Source organism: Coffea arabica, chromosome 4c (genome assembly GCF_036785885.1).
Source record: "Coffea arabica cultivar ET-39 chromosome 4c, Coffea Arabica ET-39 HiFi, whole genome shotgun sequence".
NCBI classification, from domain to species: Eukaryota; Viridiplantae; Streptophyta; class Magnoliopsida; order Gentianales; family Rubiaceae; genus Coffea; species Coffea arabica.
The window spans coordinates 19,513,228-19,527,447 of record NC_092316.1 but is presented as its reverse complement, the minus strand read 5'-3'; the positions used below and the strand labels follow the sequence as shown (position 1 = coordinate 19,527,447).

General features: G+C 35.0%; 2 protein-coding genes and 1 long non-coding RNA gene across 3 annotated transcripts; 2 read left to right on the top strand and 1 right to left on the bottom strand.

The window, feature by feature from the left end:
* Positions 1-3,785: 3,785 nt before the first annotated feature.
* LOC113738598 (presenilin-like protein At2g29900) lies at positions 3,786-5,329 on the top strand. Its single transcript, XM_027265842.2, has one exon. The coding sequence runs from the start codon at positions 3,992-3,994 to the stop codon at positions 5,297-5,299; it is 1,308 nt and encodes a 435-aa protein (XP_027121643.1). The 5' UTR covers positions 3,786-3,991; the 3' UTR covers positions 5,300-5,329.
* A 3,312-nt stretch (positions 5,330-8,641) lies between these two features.
* On the top strand, positions 8,642-9,239 carry LOC140005322 (uncharacterized). Its single transcript, XR_011813141.1, has 2 exons — positions 8,642-8,853; positions 8,941-9,239. It is a non-coding gene; the product is annotated as an uncharacterized lncRNA (long non-coding RNA).
* A 394-nt stretch (positions 9,240-9,633) lies between these two features.
* Positions 9,634-11,556, bottom strand: LOC113739084 (exocyst complex component EXO70E2-like). The gene has a single exon (XM_027266330.1). The coding sequence runs from the start codon at positions 11,554-11,556 to the stop codon at positions 9,634-9,636; it is 1,923 nt and encodes a 640-aa protein (XP_027122131.1).
* Positions 11,557-14,220: the final 2,664 nt, after the last annotated feature.

Sequence of the window (14,220 nt, the reverse complement as noted above, 5' to 3'; positions counted from 1 at the left end):
ATTTGAATTGTACCGAGTCCTGACGAGAGTTACGCAGACGTCCCGCTAATACCCCTTCGGTTTGCTTTAGGAAGAAGTGGGGGCGTCACAGAAATGTTCTGGGTAGAAAGCTAACTCAATTCCCTACAACTTTTATATTTTGAAAAAAAAAACTGATTTGCCCTTTATCATGGACGAATATGCAGGTTAGTTTGGATCCAAAAACAAGGCAGAATCACTACAAATGCTAGAATTCTTCTTGCTAAGCTGAAATTTGATGTTTCAATGCTTAGAAGTAACATTCATGCCTTTAATCACTACGCCAAGTCCATATCCAAACTCATCAATATCATATACTAGATAAACAACATTAATCAAAACTGAAAATTGCAAACCCTAGCTGAAAATTCCACCTTACCATCAAAAACTAGAAAATTAACCATAACAAGCCAAGATTAAGAACTTCTATACCAACTTTAGCAAGATTAAACAATAGAAAAGCAAGTTCAAGCCTTATATCTTCCAAAAGCTTCGTGCAAGTGAGAAACAAACCACTATCTTCCTAAAATTTCAGCACACCAAGCCTTCCAAGTACCAAGATGTAAGTTTAATCGGTCTGGTTTTGTTGATTTCAAAAAAAAAAAAAATCAAACAAGCTTGATTCAAAGTTGAAGTTGCAAGTTTTCTCTCTTGTTTTTTTCTCTCCTAAAGCTCGGCCAACCAAGGGAAAAATGAAGAAAAAATGAGGCCAATTTGAAGATAAGAAGGAAGGTAATTTGTTTGGTCAAAGTTGGTTGGATTTTCGCCAAGTGTCGCTTCAAGGTTAAATCTTTCTTGTTTCCTCTTTTCTTTTGGTCAAGATTTTCGGCCAGCTAAAGGATATTTTAGGGTTGATATTTTTGAAATAAAAGTAAAGAGATTAAGGTAATAAAGTTGTGTTCAAATGGTGTATTCAATCGGTAACAAATGGTGCACGTCGGTTGGAGCCATTTTTCCTTAACTCGCGCGTACTAGGGTTTTAACTTATGATTCACTAATTTATTATTGACACTTCTAATCACACATTTTCTCTTATCTAAAACTCACTCTTAATCACCAAATTTAGTACACACACCTCACCAATTAATCACACTACCAAAATACGCAGAAACCCTAGTTTACCCAAACTATAAAAGTAAACGTAAAACTCTCGATTCTATTATATATTACAACTATTGAGAGAGTAAATTAGTAGTAAACATATTATAAAGTAATTTATTCAAAATAAAAGAGAATTTTAAGAAAATATAAGCAAATTTTTAACTCGTCACAGTATGTGTGTGCACACATACGTGTATATTTAAAACTTTTAAAACTTTTATATTCTCTATGAAAGAAATTCTAATTTTGTCTACATGTGTGTAACAAATAATTGTTATTCTTGCTTTGCTATATTAAGACATTATTCATGTGACTAATTTCTACATTAAGAGATGATTTATTATTTACTACTTAATACTTATATATGCTTCAATTAAACATCTACCTTTGTTTCAATTGGACATTATTTATATTATATTTTAAGAAATCTACTTTATGATACATTTTCCCTTCATTTTACAAAAGGCTTCTTCCTTTTGTTTTCAATATAGACTTATAATGTTTATAAATTCCTACATTTCAAATAATCTGAAATTCATGTAAACTTAATACAGATATCATGTCTTTGAAGTTGCGGATATCATGCCTTTGAAATACCAGATAAATAATCACTTTCTTTTTATGACAATTTTGGACTTTACAAATTATTTTAATGATGAGACAACAGCATCATATCGTCTCTTCAATATAACAGACCACAGACTTGAATTTTTTTAAGAAGTTGAAAGTGAAATGTCAGTGTTAACTTTCTCTTTTTAGTTCATGAACACATTGAAAAATATGACATGTCCTATGCCAAATAATGAATCAACTTTTGGTTTCTGGGGAGTGCGAGGGGGAATGCAAGCTTTATACTAAAAGAAAGCTCGGAAAAATTGTAATCATACAAAGTAGTTTTGACCCAATGAACATATGGTTTCTTTTTTTTTGAAAAAAAAAAGAGCATATACTTTCAAAATTACTTATGAAGAAAGAAAAGTGAGGAAACGTTTTAACATAGAGAACAATGGCTAAAGTAGCATCTTTTAAGTATAAGCTTCACGGAAGGGGAAAAAAAAGCGTCTGGTTGCTCACTGAACTCCTAATGGATTTTTTTAAAACTCTATTTCTGCAATTGACATCTCATTGATCAAGATTTCTTTTTTTTTTTTTTTTTTTTGCAAATTCCTGTTATTAATTGTAGCTGAATAATCTAATATAGATTAGGAAAGTCCTAGTTGTCAATAACAAAAATTGTGTTTCAACATTATAGAAACAAACCATTAAAGCTTTTATCACATCAAAATAATGATATATTTAATTTTTTGTCAAAAAAATGTTTTTCCTTTTCTTGTTTATGGTGATGTATTTTATTACAACTTATAGGGCCTCTAAGTTATTTTCTTTAAAGAAAATGAACTCTTAATTGAAACAGAATTTTGCCAATAAACTCTTAATTGAAACGAAATTTTGCCTTGCTCTAAAAGAAAAACACCACTTTGATTGATATAAATGATTTTCCTTTTTTTTTGGGTCAAAAATTGCTTTTTCCTTTTTTTTTTTTGATAGTGATGCATTAACTAAAAAACTTATTAGGTCGCTTAATATAATTTGTTGAAAAAAATAAGCCTTTAATTTAAAATAGGAATTTGCTTTTTTTTTTTTGAAACATGAGTGAGAAAATTGGAGTTCAACACCTTTCACTTACACACTCTCTCCTAAATTACTCCAAGCAATTTGCAGTTTCTTAAAGGGATAATTTCAGAAATCTCTCTTGAGGTTTCTGACTATTTCACTAGCATCCTTCCAGGTTTCAAAAATTATATTAACCTTCCTTGAGGTTACTTATCCTGTAACATTTAGACCCAACCAATAATTAAAAAGTGATATTAAAGGAGAGAAGATAATATGATTCTATCATTGCCCCTCTTCTACTATATTATTTAATTAATTCAATACTGACACATTAAAGAAAAACACTAAAATTTACTGTTTATCATAAGGGATCAAATCACATATAGCATAAAAAATAGTATATCATTATATATTTTTCAATTAATATAATATTCAAATTACTCCTTTCAGTTATTTAACCATTATCAAACACGATCAATAACAAATAATAAAAAATTTGCAACCAAAATATTACAAAGAACAAACTTTAACATCATAAATATTCTTTTCAACATATTAAGGTTAGTTGTTGAGATTTTTAGGTATTAAAGTTCGATCTTTGTAATATTTTGGTTACAAATTTTTTTAATTACTTGTTGCTAATCTTGTATGACAATGGATTTGTAATTGAAAAGAGGAATTTAAATCTTACATTAAGTGAAATATATAAAATGATATATTATTTTGATGCCATATGTGATTTAATTCCTGATGATAAATAATAAATTCTAGTATTTTCTTTAATATTTGGAATGGTATTAGATTAATTAAACAATTTTATAGATGAGGGGCAATGATTGAATCATATTATTTCTCTCTCCTAATATCACTTTATAATTGTTGGTTAAATTTAAATATTACAAATAATAAACTTCAAGCGAGGTTAATGTAATTTTCAAAACTTGGGGAGAGGACAGTGAAATAGTTAGAAACTTCAGGGGAGGTTTCTGAAATTATCCCTTTTTAAAATTTTTCATTTTTCACGCACGAAAATTATAAGGGATTGAAATTCTTTTTCCGAGCCAGCAACTCAACTCCGTCCCTCTCCCTCTCCAACTCCGACAGCATATAGAAGGCAAAGGCGTGAAACTATCTATTGATATTCATCAGAACTTTTCCAATTGAGCTCCAAATTGCATCTCAAACACCCCATTATTCCCAGCAAACCAGCAAGAAAAAAGAAAAACAATTGAAACTTGATCCAAGAATTGGATTCCCAATGGACCAAAATCAGAAACCCACGAGCCTTCTCGACACAATTGGGGAAGAAATCATCAGAATACTAACACCAGTCTCAATCTGCATGTTTTTGGTGGTCATTTTGGTCTCAATATTGAATAATAGCTCAGATTCCTCGGGCCCCTCAATCACAACCATAGCCTCCATAGCCTACAGTGAGGACAGCTCAGATTCCATTTGGGACAAATTGAAAGGTGCCCTTTTGAACTCACTGGTGTTTGTTGCAGTTGTCACGGTGGTTACCTTTTTATTGGTGCTGCTATTCTATCTTAGATGCACTAAATTCCTGAAATACTATATGGGTTTCTCTGCTTTCCTTGTTTTGGGGTTCATTGGTGGTGAAATTGCTGTTTTTGTTATTAAAGACTTGAGCTTTCCTATTGATGCTGTGACATTTATGGTGGTTCTGTTCAATTTTACCGTGGTTGGTGTATTGGCTACTTTTATGGAGAATTTTGCTATCTTTATAAAACAAGGGTACTTGGTTGTTGTTGGGATGTTGGTTGCTTATTGGTTTACTCTTTTGCCTGAGTGGACTACTTGGGTACTTTTGGTTGCCATGGCATTGTATGACCTTGCTGCTGTACTCTTGCCTGGTGGCCCTTTGAGGCTTTTGGTGGAGCTTGCCATATCAAGGGATGAGGATATCCCTGCTTTGGTCTATGAGGCACGGCCAGTTACTGATCATGATTCAGTTCCATCCAATGGAGAGGTGCAGAGAAGGGTATGGAGGGAAAGAAGGCATATTGAATCTGATTTCATTGATAACGTAGAGGCAAGTTCTGAGTCAAATCCAGTTGGGAGTAATACTTCCAATGCAAGTCGTGTTAGTGGGATGTCATTGTCCTTGGAAACAAATGAGAGGGAGAGAAACTTGGTTGCTGCTGAAGAGGGTAGAGTTGCAACACTGGATTCAGAGCTCTCTGCTCCACTTATCCAACATAGGATTGATGTCCAGTTGAATTTGCAGGAAGGGCCAAGTGACAATTCTGCACTCGAGGGGATCGGCCTGGGCTCCTCAGGGGCAATCAAGCTTGGGCTTGGGGATTTTATATTCTACAGTGTATTAGTTGGTAGGGCTGCAATGTATGATTTCATGACAGTTTATGCCTGCTACCTGGCTATTATAGCTGGTCTAGGTATTACTCTGATGCTTCTTGCATTTTATCAGAAAGCTCTGCCAGCGCTTCCAGTATCTGTATTGCTGGGTGTGTTATTTTATCTATTGACCAGGCTTTTACTTGAAAATTTTGTTGTACAATGTTCTATAAACCTTCTGATGTTTTAGAAATCTTCCAGATGAAGTCTGCTTTTTCCATGCTGCTTCGCTTATCAGTGTAATTGCCATTGTTCCTTTTTTTTTTGGGCTTTTGTTCTTCTATGCTATGCTATATCTGTAGCTTCTTAGTCAGTCTTAGAATTCTGTTCATACCCCGATCTCAGCTAATTTTTACTAGGCATAAAACTCTTACATGACATACAGGTTTCTAGCTATGGAGACAGTTGGATTGCACAACAACTAAACAGTTTCAGGCAATTAGTAAATAAAATAGCAAGAGATAAAATTATTTTGGCTTCCAGTTCATGTGAAGATAGATGGCATCAATATTCAAATGGGGTATAGGAATAATCAGGATGTGCAAATTGTTAGCACATTGAAAAGCATTAAAGCGTAAGCAACTTAAGAAGGTGCTACTGGAAATTCAGAACTTGTCTGTGGGTCAGAGAATGATGTAGGTTGTTGGAGAACTGATAACAGCATATTGACGACATATTTGGTAAATGGAATGTGGTTTTTCATACATTCAATTAATAGCAAATATATTTGTGCCATTCATACTTTTTGTATATTTGTACTTTGTGATTGAATTGCTTTAGTAGCAGAGAAACATTAGGTATTGAACGTAACCCGAGGAGTTTGCTGGCATCACCCTAACCTTTTATTTGAAACTGCCCCTAACTTTTTCAGTTGAAAGTTGAAATCAATGAAAGTCTACTTCATATATCTAGTATTTTGTATAGTTTAGACTCTGCAATGTGAACCAATACCTAGGACATGCCATAAGAATGAGTGTTTGATAACATCATATTTATTAATCCTTATGTGATGGTCTAGGTGTTCTTGAATACTTAATATATAACAAAGAAAAGCAAACTTATTGGTACAGCTTCCCAGTTCGGCTTATTAGTAAAATCTTGTCTGCTCTTATTAAGTAGTCCAGTTTGAGGCTCTGTTGAAACATGGATTCTAACTTCAGGTATATTATCAACAGCACTTGACATTCTTTTGTGGATTTTCCTTTAACGTGTACCCTTCCCCTCTTGTTTGTTGTGATGCAATATTAAGTGCAGCTAATTGGCATGGATAAACTCATCAGCATCTTGAGATTTCTCTAGGATAGAAATGGAAGAAATTGATGAACAAATTCTAGATTTTTAAGCAGATATGTATTAACATTGAACTTTGGTTTTTAAATTGAAATTTTTTGTTACTAACTGTTGTGATCCTTCAGTCCATTCTATTCATTTTTTCTTTAACGCAAGGATTCTGATTTGTAAACCAAGGATCAAGACAATGTTTTGGCCATTATTGAAGTTTGTTTGTCCCCTTTTGGAAGGTTTGAATCTGCTTCCTGTTATCCAGTCACCTTTGAAGCCAAGCGCTTCCATGAGCTATTTATCAGAGTATAGCGTAACCAAAAAGGGTAGATAAGTACTTCATGAAGTACTTATGCTCAAACAAGTTTGTTCTCTCACTTTATATCTGCTAGTTCTATATAAATATTTGGAAGTTCTTTTTCTGATCTGTCATACTAGAGTTTCTTGAATTAGTGTGAATCTTATCATAAGGTAGGTGTTTTTACAGAACGAAACTTATAAAACAAAAAAAAGAGAAAAAGACAAAGAGAAGGATGCATCTACTAGTGACCTTTAGATGCTTTCTGCAAATAGCCATTTAGATTCCAACAGGACTGAGAATGGCAGAATTTCTTTTATAGTGACATGGAAAGGAGCTGTGCCTAAGAATGCAGCTGGCAGGGCAGTATGGACTAATCCTTCCCTGAAGGTTAAACAAGTCAAGGTTGAGTTTAGATGGTTTAATAGTTAATCCAGTAGGTGAATATTTAGAACAATGAAAGTCAGCTTTGTCTAACAAAAGGCATTCAATGTTGCTTAACAGGTTAGAATTATGAATATCATGGAAGGCTGCCAAATCTGAGACCAGCTAATAAAGAGGAAATAAATATTCTTTGATACATTTACCATTGAATATGAAATTGTTAATAATTTGTTCTTAGGCTAGAGAAGCAATTAAATAGATAATCTTATTGCAAAGAAAATTAGATTGTGCAAAACATAGTCACACTTGTGCATATGCTACGAGCCTTATTTTGGTTGCATCAAGAAGCTAGAATCCAGGATCAAGAACATGGAGAAAAATGCCTTCGTACCCAAGCATTCTGATTACTAGAAGTCTTGGAGTTTTACAATCTCTTGAATGCTCCTAAACTAATAGAAACTCTTCATGCTTTGCTACATTTATGCATTAGAAGCTATTATCATTTTCATTTTTTTTTCTTTCTTTTCTCTTTTATGTGGATGAGAAGTGTTTATATGTCTCTGTAACTGCTCTAGCAGAAACTATACTCACCAATAGGATCCTTCCAAATTCAATCATGCTTTCTAGTCTATTTAATCTCCTGCACAAGCAAAAGAATGAGACTGTCTGCAGCTATTTCGAAGAGTTTCATGACATGTTACAAGAGGATAATCTGGAATCATCTTCAGTACTTCGAAGATTGTGAAATTCAATTGACTGCATGGTTCTAGGCACAATTCTTCCTTAATGTGTTTGATCAATAAGGCTCTGCGTTGGACAGCATATAATGTCTATTTATGATTAAAAAGATGCTTATCATGTTATTTGTGCATTTCCTTTTCGCGCAACTGCCACAACTTGTGTATGGTATCTTTCCCTGGTTGAATTTCAGAGCAGTCTCTCTCGCACAATAGTGGGGGAAAAGAGGCTTCTTGTTAACAAGATTTACAACAAAGGTTAGATATTACAGAAGAAGAATAGTAATTCCCACAGAAACTTCTAGCTCCATGTCCTCCTGCTCTTTGGAAGGAACGTTAATCACACAAAGACAGATTCTAGGAACTGATTGACAAATAGGAAAATCTAGTTGATGCTAGATTCCAGCTTAGTTGATGCCAGGTTGCAGCTTAAATAGTCCAGCTTAATTGATGCCAGATTCCACTGTTCCATATGTTTTAATGGTCTAGTACTGTTTCATTAGCATTTAAATGCACAGTGGAATTGATTATTCGATTCTTGGGTCCCTTGAGGTGCCTCTGTTTCTTCAGGTTTTCATAAACAATCATGTTTCCTTGTATATGCGTGTAAATCATTGTCTGATCAAGTTGAAGAATAGGATTAATCTACCATGAGAGGAGCATTTAAAGCTTTTCAATACTCGATCTTTCTTATTCAGCTCTATTAAAAGAAAAAGATTGCCAATGAATGCCACCGCCGTAACATCATAAAAAGATGGTTGAGGCGTTTCTGCATATCCATTTTAGTTAACATTAGCACGTCTAGATGTAGGCGCATACATACATTTGATTATGCACTTTAACTTGTTTTAGAATTCTAAGATTATGATATTTTCATGTGAAATTTTGTTTTGCATTGACCAATAATTGGTCAAGTCTTATGCTCCAAATAAGCAGGATTCAGCTAAATATTGATTCAACGTAAGATGACATTGAATGAAGAAACCAGCTATTGGCTTTGCAAGCTGCAGTACATTGGATATTACCGCTCTGATTTGTCTAGAGGTAGTGGTCCCTTTGCAGGACCATAGTTAGTGGACCTCTAGTTGTCTTATGATTTGTTGTGTAGTTCTCATATTTACTTTTCTGCAGTCATTGAATGCTCTAGTCATCAGAAGATCTCTACCTTTCGTTCAAGGCATGAAGCGACGTCTTCGTAGGACCAAGTCATTTGAAAGAGTCTCTACTTGTGACATAGGATGGGTTGGAGAGGAAACGTCTGTACAATATTGATGCTTTTGAGCTTTTAGTGGAGCAGAAAGGTTTGCTTGCTGCTGAAACATGTAGTTCTCGTATTAAAGTAGGTACGGTAAAGAGTCATAAGCAGCCTAATTAAACTTCTGCATTTCGGCCGATTTATGATTTCTTGCAAAAGTTTCAGAATATTTCCAGATTCTGCGGACTTGGAAAAACTGGCATGCATCACAACGCACCTTTATTTCATACTTGTTTGCAGTAATTTGAAAGGGCAATTTGACGTCAAAAGATTAATGTTAGACATATCGAAATTGAGCATATTTTTTTAATTTTATACTAATGAATTGATTGTCTGATTCAACATTGAACAGGCAGTTCAGTTAAATATTGCACGATAATAGGTAAAGAATATAAGTACTTAGAGAGATACAGCACATTTGATCTCGTGTTCCAAACTTCAGACAAGGATTGTAAAGTTGATAAATATGATTGATCTGGCAAACAATTTTTTCTATTATGACATTGCACTTACAAAACAATTGGGAAAAAGGCACAAGAAGACTACTGGTGTCTTAAATGAGACCAAGTTCACCTCCTCTTTGCATGGTTCAGAGACTTGGGAGATCCCTCGAAAAGATCCCAAATATAATTCCCCAAGTCATCTTCAGTATACTTGATGTATTTGTCACTAATACAACACTTTGCTAACCTAGAAGCAAATGGCCTGTATGCATGGATAACTTTCTGTGAAGTTGAGATTCTCAACTCTTCTCGTAGTTGAGCATCTGGGATCTTCCATGCTGTCTGGCTTTTGTATACTTCCTCAAAAGCTGTATTAAATTTCCTGCATTTGTCTTTGAGCATCGCCTTCCCTTTGCTGCCATCATCTTTTAGCTGAGAAAGTATAGAACTCCATGTGATTCTTTCATAGCATGTCTCGTGCTGCCTGAATTTCCAAACATGTCTTCTGATCCATTCATCACCAAAGTACCACCTTAATTGTGAATTCTCAATCTTTTGGACCATGTAATGAATGTTATTCATCATAAAGATGTGCTTCAAAGATTCATCTCCATAAAGATCAGATTTGGTGTCCAGATTGGCTTCCAAAACTGAAGTAACAGACTTTAGGGTATGTGCCATGGGACTTGTATTATTCAAATTGATTATCTGGGAGACCTCTGCTTGAGAAAATTGATCTGTATTCTCCAGATTTTGTTCTTCTAGGAGTGAATTGAGGGTATCGCCATATTCTACCAGTAACATGATATAGTTCATCACATACCTGGTCAGATGGGTAATACTTCCACTAGTAAACGGTATTGTTGAAGTGTTTGAGGCAACATGGTTTCCAAATTCAAGGAAGATTTCCTTCGCAGAATTGCTTAATCTCTTCAGAAGCTCATGAAACTCAATCTCAACTAAAGAACCAGCCTCTTCTGCAAACAAATCACCTAAATCTGGGAGAAATTTTGACAGAGTTTCATACATATCTAGCAAACAAAAAAGTCTTTCTGGACGAGGGGGGCAAATTAGGACAGCCTGTCCAAAGTTCAAAAGGCACGATACAGAAGCCTTTGAAGTTTCAATAAAGCAAGACGAACTAGTGCTTCCAAATTCCCCCAGGATTTTGTCAAAGAGCCGTTTCTGACTTGCAAGATAGAAGCCAACAATTCTTCTGGTTGCACGGCACCAAATTCTGATTCTGTAGGTCAAGCGCTTCCAGTCCATCTTAAGAACATCATCGATGCTGAGTTGTTTTACATGGAGATTGATCAAGTAATCATCCAATGCCTGCTTCCAAAAGCTAATGAAAGTTTGGCAAAATTCCTTATCATAATTAGAAGCAAACATCAATTCTGCAATACATTTGATCAGAGGAATTGCACGTGGATGGACCAAATCCACTATATACTGCTCACAATCAGGGCCTCTTCTCCCCCTCTGAGATAGGATCTCAAACGATTCATCCTCGTTTGGTACTATCGATTCCTCCTCCAAAGAAGCCACCTGGCAAGACTCGAGTAAAACAAATTCATGCTCAAGGGGTTGCATATTCTTGGAAAGGATGTGAACCAGTTCTTCCTGGAGCCTTGCCATTGCCTTGTGCAGAATATTCTCAGCTTCATCCAGTAGCTGCTTTACTTTCCTAGTTTGGTTTGAGGGCATGTTCTGCAAAATTTCTGCCAACCTTCGAACTTGGTCAACTGCTTTTAAATATCCATAATCCTCGCCAGGACCTAAATCCCAAATCTTCAAGCTTCTTGACTGGAAACTCATGATCTTTCTCTGGGCAAACTTGAGCTTATTTTCCATCTCCCTGGTCCTGTCAGCCTCATTCTCCTGAACTTCAGTCATCTTGGACAATTGAACATCAAGATCGGTTAGAATTCTTTTCATGTCATTGTTCAAGGTCTTACTAGCCCCAAGTGCCTTCACAATATGATAGGCAGCAGCAATCAGATGCTGTTCACTTTCAGCGGCTGCTGTTTCGGATTCACAGTACTCCATAGCCAAGCGATCAGAGTAATATTCTGGACAGCTCTATCGACTAGAAATTACGAAAGAAGCAGGAAAAAAAGGGTCCAACCAAAAAAAAAACTCCAGGCTTCTTCCTTTTAGAAGTTTTCATGTCCATTGGCATGAGATTCACTGAAGTCTATCACGATTCAAGGTTCATACACAAGACAATTCAGTTTATGCTGATCATAGATGTCACAGGAACTTGTGAACTATGATGAAACACAGAAAGAGAAAGAACTGGAGAAAAAATGGGAAGCCGGGACAAAGACTAATATTGCTGATAAGTTGGAAGCAAATGTCTTGTTTGTTTCTTGAAATTTGTAGACTAACAAGCTAACAAGCTAAGGCGTGGAAATATCTAAGTAAGCAATTCAGAAATTGCAAAAGATCTTGGAGTACAAGATATTAGCAACCAATTACGCGTTATTTTGGGAAACCAAAAAAAAAAGTGTTCAACCAGAAAGGGATGGTGGGCTGTGGCCTCAAGTGCCTCAACAAAGTCTTCCTATGGTTCCTTTTCAAATATGATTGAGACATTTAAGACATTACGAGGTTAAAAAATGAAATTCAAATGCTAATAGTAAAAGTTAACAACAGAAGTCGGGAAATGAATGCTTTTCTAGGCAACTTCTTCTGCCTGCCACAGAAATAACAAAACAAAACATATATATATCTATATATATATATATAGAATTGTTGATAATAAATAGGATGTAGTCGTAGAATTGAGGGATCAACATCAAAGGCTTTTCTGGGCAATTTCTGCTGCCTGCCACACAAATAACAAAAAGAATTGATAATAAATAGGATGTACGTGTAGGGTATAACTCACGATATCATCATCTGCTTATGACAGCCTTAACTAGACCTGAGCAATAAACTGTCTTGGAATGGTAGTTCGAATTTTACCTCTGTTGTTTGTTTGCGTTGAACAAATAATTATATAGTATATTAACCAGTTTAAGGTACATGTGATTAAAAAAATAGTTCCTACTTGAACTCACAAATTCATACATATCTCTCTCTCTCTAAAGGTTGGAGTCTTTCTTTAATAGCAAATAGAAAATGTAAGGTCCGAAAACAACCCTTTTCTAGCCGACCACACAATGGAGCAGTTGATAAGAAAGCACAAGTGCTTGTGAGTAGAAGAGATAAACAATTTAAAGATCATAAATGTAACAATAAGTAAAAGGAAAGAATTGCAAACCAATTAACTACTCAGCTCCTCTTGAGCTTCAAACAAGTTACTTCAAATTGATGAATTACAATCACTTTTGTGTACAAAGGAAGGTTCACCTCCTCCTTGCCCCGAACTCCCTCGGTCAAGCCAGGACGTTTTACTATCCCTCAGGACAACCATCACAGCTACACTCATGAAGTATTCACTCACAAATGAAAAGCTTACAATGAATCTCACACCACTAAGACTACAAATCTTCTTTGAAGAGTATTTTCTCACTAAAATCTCTCTAGATCTTTTGTATCTTCAGTGTGCCAAAGTTGTTTGAAGTGTCCGACCAACCACTATTTATATAGGACCAACAAAGTGCCTGATTAATGTTTCCAACGGATAGGAAGTAGTTGAACAGTCAACTAGCCGTTGGTAGTGTCGGACGTCCGATAGCCCTGTTTTAAGCGTCCGACAGCAGGCAGTGAGTTTGAGAAATTTTCTTCAATTCTTTCGGATGTCCAATAGGCTGGTTTTCTGCGTCCGAAGGTATGATGTAAAATTGAAAATTTTTCTTCATTTCCTTAGGACGTCCGATAGGCTGGTTTTCTGCGTCCGAAGATACTCAATGGTTGTCGGACGTCCGATGCAGTCTTTTTGAGCGTCCGACAGTTTCAGCATACTTTGTCTTCTTTCAATTGCACTTGTTCATGGAATCAAATAACTTCATAACTGAAAATATATCTTGAAGAAATATCAGTATCATCCATTTGTTTTGTAAGTATCAAAAGATAGGGATCAAGATCAACATTCTCCCCCTTTTTGATGATGACAAAATAATGGATGGAAGGAAGGAAAAAGATTGAGCATAAACTCCCCCCTCACTCATGGCAACCAAACTTATAATTTCAGAATAACTCCCTCTAACACATAGCATCCATTTCTCCCCCTTTTTGTCATCATAAGATGAGAGTAAAAATCAGCTACAAAAAACCAGCAACAGTAACAGAGAATCCAATAATCCAAATAAAAACAGAGAAATGACAGCAATCACAGCAATTACCAACATATCACAGAAAGATTAACAAAGCAAATCATCGTTAAATCAGAATAGTTCTTTTCTCTCCCTTTTTGATATCATACAGATTCAGTAGTATTCAAAAATATCAGCGAAAACTCAGATCAAAGTATAAGAAATATCAAAAAATTATGAACAAGAATCATTGCAATGATTAACAAAATCTCCTACTTGTTAAAGTTAGTATCATGTCTAACTATCCACATGTATTTCATGCCTCTTCTCATATTCTTTTTCACATAACAATCATTTTTCATGTGACCTTTTTGACAACAAAAATTACACATAACCAAAGAGTTATTTACATGAACAGGTTTAATAAATTTTACTTGTCTTCTCTTACAAATAGCAAATTCATTAGAATTCAACCTATTCTTTTGAAAACAGACTTGTTTCTTGTGTTCAA